Here is a 5,922-nt window from a genome sequence, read left to right on the forward strand (position 1 = left end):
ATCTATTCTTGAAAATATTATAAAGTTACTAAAAACAATATAGGAAATAATTTACATATTGATATGAAAATCTTCATTATTGAGTAAAAGAAATAAATTTAAAATTATAGGCATATATATAAGTTCTTACAAAACAAAAAGAAAAAAGCAGAATACTCAATAGAAAATAGCTTCTTACTTTTGAAGAAAAACCACATTTGTCATATTTAAGTAAAATGCAGTATTTTTGTTATTTTTATTACTAAGTAAAACTTGCTTATTATTTTAAGAAATATATATAGAAGTATAGGAAATAAGAAGCTCAAGTAAATCTTTTACACCCCTCTCTCCCTGCCCTCACCATACCACCCTCCAGAGGTAAATACTGTAAACATTTCGGCTACCCAGACATTTTTCTATGTACACACACAAAATACTTTCAAGAAATACGAAATGAGATCATGCTATGCCTTTATTTTTTTAAGACACGTTTTAATTGCTGTACATCGACATACAGAAAAGTACACAAGTCACAATTGTACAGCTTCAGCATGCTGAATTACCAGCGTTTGCACTTTGTAAGAACTCCGGAAGCTGATTGGTTCAGAGTGAGCTAGAACTACTTTAGGGCGGAGAAACTAGAGTCCGGGGCAGGGGGCGCTTTCTAGGCCGCAGTAGCTGGAAAGCGCGGCGCTGGTGAGACGAAGCGTCGGTTCCGTTGCCACGCTGCTGCGGGGCCACCGCAGAGGCACAGGTCCCGGGAGGCCCCGCCGGCCGCGCCGAGATGTGGAATCCCCTGCACGAAGCCGACTCGACCTTTCTCGCTTGGCGCCGCCCGCGCTGGCTGTGCGTTGGGGCACTGGTGCTGGTCGCAGGCCTCTTGATCGTCGGCTTCCTCTTCGGTAGGGGCGCGCCGGACTCGCGCACGCCGTAGGCTACCCCGCGGCCCTGCGGTTCCCGGGACTCGCGGGTCCCTGCCGAGTGCGATCCTGTTGGGTGTTTCCCCGGGGACGGTGGTTTGGGTTGCGGGAAGGTGGGGAACGGGCCCCCGCGGGTTAGCTGGGGGTCGCTGGGGACCGGGCACAGTGGGGCTCTGGATAGACTATGGTAGGACAGTCACCCAGGGTAAGGAGTGGAACGCAGGGACCCTGAAACTGGACTTCCGCAGGTGCCACACGCTCGAGCCCTTTGAGAAACTGGTACGTTTTTAGGAAGAGCTGGGCAGTTGAACCAGGTTGTCCAGGGAGCTTTGCAGGAAAGGACTCTCACCTGTTTGGGGTCTGTAGTTGTCTTGTGCCTGGGCTGCCTCATGTATGCAGTAGGTAGACGTCAAGGCATTGTTGCACAGGGCCTCTTTTCTCTCCTCATTCTTTCGTCCTTGGGAGTTAAATAATTAGAGGAACATTTGGAAACTGGCTATTGTCAGCGCTCTGAACAGATCTTTACCGGTTGCTCTGTGTACTGATTCGCACACTTAACCCAACTTCCTAAAGAACCAGGGGCAGCACAGACAAGCTCGGACTCTGAATTTTAATTTTGACTCTGCTACTTCTTTGTGGCTTTGAACAATTTACTAAGACCCTCCTGGCCTCAGTTTTTCAGTCTTTATGATGAGGAGAATATCTGTAATTTATTAAAAATGGTAAATGAAATAGCACCTAAACCTCCTAGCACAGTGTTTGGGTGTTGGCACTTTTCTTTATTCCTTTTTGATGAGGAGATGCTTCTAACTGGATGTTGGTGCACAGGACTAGTTTAAGGTAATTCACCCCTGCTCTGAATTCACCACCCAGTGGATGACACGGAATAAGTTCTTTATTAATTGTTAATTTTTTCCTAGGATTCTCTGCTCTCCTCTCCCCCACAGGCCTCCCACCTCTTCAATTTGTTCATTTTTCAGCTCTCAGTTCAGTGTGTCCTTCCCTGATCCCAGTCGAATCCAAGTCCTTTTGTTTTATGTACCAATGGAATTGTATTTCCATTTGCTGCCACCCATTTATTTCAGTATGCATGTATATCTGTGTGTGTGTATGCATGTATATGATTAATAACTGGAAAGTTCCATGAAAGCTGGATGGGCAATTTTGGTAACTATTTTATGCCCAGATTGTATCATTTCTCTAAATAAAGCCTGTAAAGATGCCTCATTTCCCCCAGATTAAAAGCCAGCTACAAGAGCTAACTGCTCCACATGATCTGGCTACCCATTCCCTCTGGTCTCTGTGTGCACTGGGCATCTTGCAGAGCCACTGGGTAAATTGTAGTGTTCTTGTAGCTTTCTAAAGTTCAAAGTCTCAAGCCTGCTTCAACTGGAAACACAGAATCTCAGCACATTTTGTTTTAGTTTCTGAAACAGAACAAATTACAAGTCTGAGTTTCCTTCAACTCTGAAATAATTTATGTACTTGAAATAGATTCATCATTAATTCATTATAAACATTTACTAAATGCTTATTCTGAGTCAGCAGAGAAGTCACTGTGGATAGAAGCTTTCAGGAGAAAATAGGTATATCTCCTTTTTGCCTTAACCTTTAAGAGATCTTGTTTATCCCCATTAGTTGAAGCATTTTTAATTTTAGTGGTCCTTTTCTTATAAAACATTTTGTTTTTTTAGAATAACAGCAACACCTGTCATTGAAATTGAATTAAAAAATATGTTGTGACTAATCTGTATTTAAAAAGTGTTTCCATGATTTTTTTTTTTCCAGTGGAAGTGGGCAAGAGAAATTAAATGGAAGAGAATCTCAGTTAATACTGGAGGTCATTGATACTTTGTGTTTCATGCATGAATAGATACAATAATAAGGAAAAATAGGTCCTGTTTGTGAGCTCATGTCTCATTCCTATCTTTGTATATATTTTACAGGATGGTTTATAAAATCCTCCAATGAACCTACTAACATTGTTCCACAGCATAATGTGAAGAAGGCATTTTTGGATGAATTGAAAGCTGAGAACATCAAGAGGTTCTTATAGTAAGCATATACTGATGGCTTATATGGGTAATTTGTTATTCTGTTCAGAAAGTTTTGATTCAGTATTTCGTATACAGGAACTGACTTTTTTAAAAAGTCTTATTTGTTGAAAACTTTGTATCATATTTCATCTAGACAGGATTATACTTTAAGCTAAACTGTATCACTAGAGACAATTTTGGGCAGGAGTCAGCAAACTCTGTCTGTATAGGACCAGCCCCTATAGGCCAGCTGATCTCTGTCACAACTACTCAGCTCTGCTATTGTAGCACAGAAGAGGCTGGAGAAAATACATAAACACACGAGAGTGGCAGTTTCAGTAAAACTTTATTTATGGGTACTGAAATTTGAATGTCATATATGTCACAAAATATTCTTTTTTTTTAAGCTATTTAAAATGTAATAACCATTTTTAGCTTGTGGACTGTACAAAAACAAGGAAGTGGGCTGGACTCCTGTTTTAGAAGACAACATTGTATTTTAGTCAAAAGAATAAACTTGGACTTTGGACTCAGATATACTTGAATTTAAATTCCATCTTTGCCCATTGACAGTAAAATCACTTGGAGTGAATACTTAACCTTCCTGAGCTCTCATTTCCACATCTATAAAATGGTGACCATGATATCATTGTGACAAGGATGAATTAGCATATATGTGACATGGTGTGAAAACTAGCTCCCTGTTTCCTGAAATAGCTATCTGTAGTGTAGAGCAAAAGATGTAAATGAGTAAATTTAAAGAGTATTTGCAAAGCAGCTAAAAGTAAAAAACACTTGTGTAGAATGATTGTATGTAACTGATTAGAATACTAGCTTTTTCATTTTTTTTTAAAGATTTTATTTATTTATTTGACAGAGAGAGACAAGCGAGAGAGGGAACACAAGCAGGGGGAGTGGGAGAGGGAGAAGCAGGCTTCCCGCGGAGCAGGGAGCCCAATGCGGGGCTCAATCCCAGGAGCTGGGATCATGACCTGAGCCGAAGGCAGACGCTTAATGATTGAGCCACCCAGGCACCCCTAGAATACTAGCTTTTTCAAGGCAAAATACTTGGAGTTCCTGATAGTGATTGAAGGATTTCTTTGTGAATACAAATTATAATTTTATATAAAAGACAGTTATATATATATGTATGTATATATATACACACTCACACATATGCATAGATATACACACACGATCATACAAACACATGTCTAATTTATTTAATTATTTATTTATTTTAAAGATTTTATTTATTTATTTGTCAGAGAGAGAGAGAGGACAAGCAGGGGAAGCGGCAGGCAGGAGAGGGAGAAGCAGGCTCCCCAGTAAGCAGGGAGCCCAATGCGGGGCTCGATCCCAGGATCATGACCTAAGCCAATGGCAGACGCTTAACCGACTGAGCCACCCAAGTGCTTCCTATTTAAATTACAATAGAATTAAAACTATGAATAAAAATTTGCTAGGCACCTTCCAGGTGTTTGGAAGGGCCATTTCCCAAGTGAGAGACCCGGAAGCTTAAATTTTGTGGAAACCCCTCCTCTGCCTCTTGGACTTCTTTCACTTTAATTATGTATAATAGATAAAATAATAGTGGAGTTCTGGCAAGATATAATGTTCACTCCTAGACAGAGCTGCTGTCCCTGCTTCCTTTCCTAACCTGTGACACGGACTGACTGACCGGCAAAGAAGAAAAATGAATGCCTTCATTTCTCTTTTTAAACCCTGAATAAAATGGAAGCAGTCAGTTTCTTGCTTATTCTCCATGACCTCAACCAAGCTCCTCTAACTGTTTAGAACTCAAGGATTTTCACCATTAGCACAAAAGAAAGAAATTATGAGAACCCAATTCATCCCTCTAAGGACCACAGAATCACCAGAAACCTGGACTCTCCAGATTTCCCATTTGCCATTCGGCCATCAAAGAGCTTTCAATCTAATTCTGCCCATAGGCCAGGGGTCGGTTAAGCCTCAGATCTTCCATCTTACCCTCCTTCGCTCTGCTACAAAAAATCCTCTCTACTTCCAAGTTGTCTGCCTCTCCATAGTGGCTGGCTGGAAGGATCAAAGTAGGGTCTGTTTTTTCTGCCTCCCTTGGGATACAGGGTTGTCCTGTTTCCCTTCTGTTTTGTCAACACCTGGTTGAATTCTCAGCTCTGTTCACTACTTTGCATCTCTTTAGGGAAACTTTCCTTCTCTTCCTGGTTCAGAAAGACAAGATTATTTTAGAAAACTCTTAGACCTCTGGGCTCAGAATTTCCCTGATATGCCTTTGAGTACCACTTCTACTTGGACTAGCTGCCTTCCAGGCATCTAGCTCCTGGAAGCACTGTTCCATCATTTGTAAATCAGATGCAATGTATTAAAACAGGAGTACTAACAGCTCTCTTTATTAATTGAGATGATGTAATGATATGTGGAACTTTTCTAGCCAGACAGAAATATGTGAGCCCATTTTTTAATACAAGTTGTTGGCTATTGGGGATGACCTGTAAATTATTACTTTTTAAGAGAACTTGATATTTTAGTAGGATTGACAAATTACTTGCAACACACTTCGTAATTGATTAAAACAAGAAAAATTAAGAGCTGCAGTTTGAGTTACCGAATTGAGCTACAGACAGATCTTTGGAAAATAGTGAGGTAGCAATATTCTCTGTGGGTACAGATGAGAAACTGAAGATTTAGCCAGGGTTATACAGGTTAGTGGCAAAACTTCTACTATATCACTTATAGGATTTTATCCAGTTAATTTATTTATCATTGGAAATGGGTTTTTTTCCTACTCTTCATTAGGATCAGCTTTGCTCCAAATGAGTGGGTTCCAGCCCTGATTGTAGCACAGTGTTATATCCTCATTGGTAATGACAACACTGTTCTAAGGAATTTCACTTATAATAGCCAGGTCTGATAATAATCAGTTCCTTCCCTCCTTCCTTCCTTCCTTCCTTCCTTCCTTCCTTCCTTCCTTCCTTCCTTCCTTCCTT

At 40.5% G+C, this 5,922-nt stretch overlaps 1 protein-coding gene across 2 annotated transcripts in view; it reads left to right on the forward strand.

The window, feature by feature from the left end:
* Nucleotides 1-731: 731 nt before the first annotated feature.
* Nucleotides 732-5,922, forward strand: part of FOLH1B (folate hydrolase 1B) — a 66,176-nt gene continuing 60,985 nt past the window's right edge. Inside the window, exons 1-2 of one of the 2 annotated variants that reach the window (XM_044919758.1) lie at nucleotides 732-881; nucleotides 2,846-2,954. In XM_044919758.1, coding sequence (XP_044775693.1) covers nucleotides 764-881; nucleotides 2,846-2,954 — 227 coding nt within the window. In that variant the 5' untranslated portion in view covers nucleotides 732-763. The remainder of the gene's footprint in view (nucleotides 882-2,845; nucleotides 2,955-5,922) is intronic. The other variant, XM_044919759.1, reaches the window with a different exon arrangement.

This window comes from Neomonachus schauinslandi, chromosome 11, assembly GCF_002201575.2.
Source record: "Neomonachus schauinslandi chromosome 11, ASM220157v2, whole genome shotgun sequence".
In the NCBI taxonomy this organism is placed as follows: Eukaryota; Metazoa; Chordata; class Mammalia; order Carnivora; family Phocidae; genus Neomonachus; species Neomonachus schauinslandi.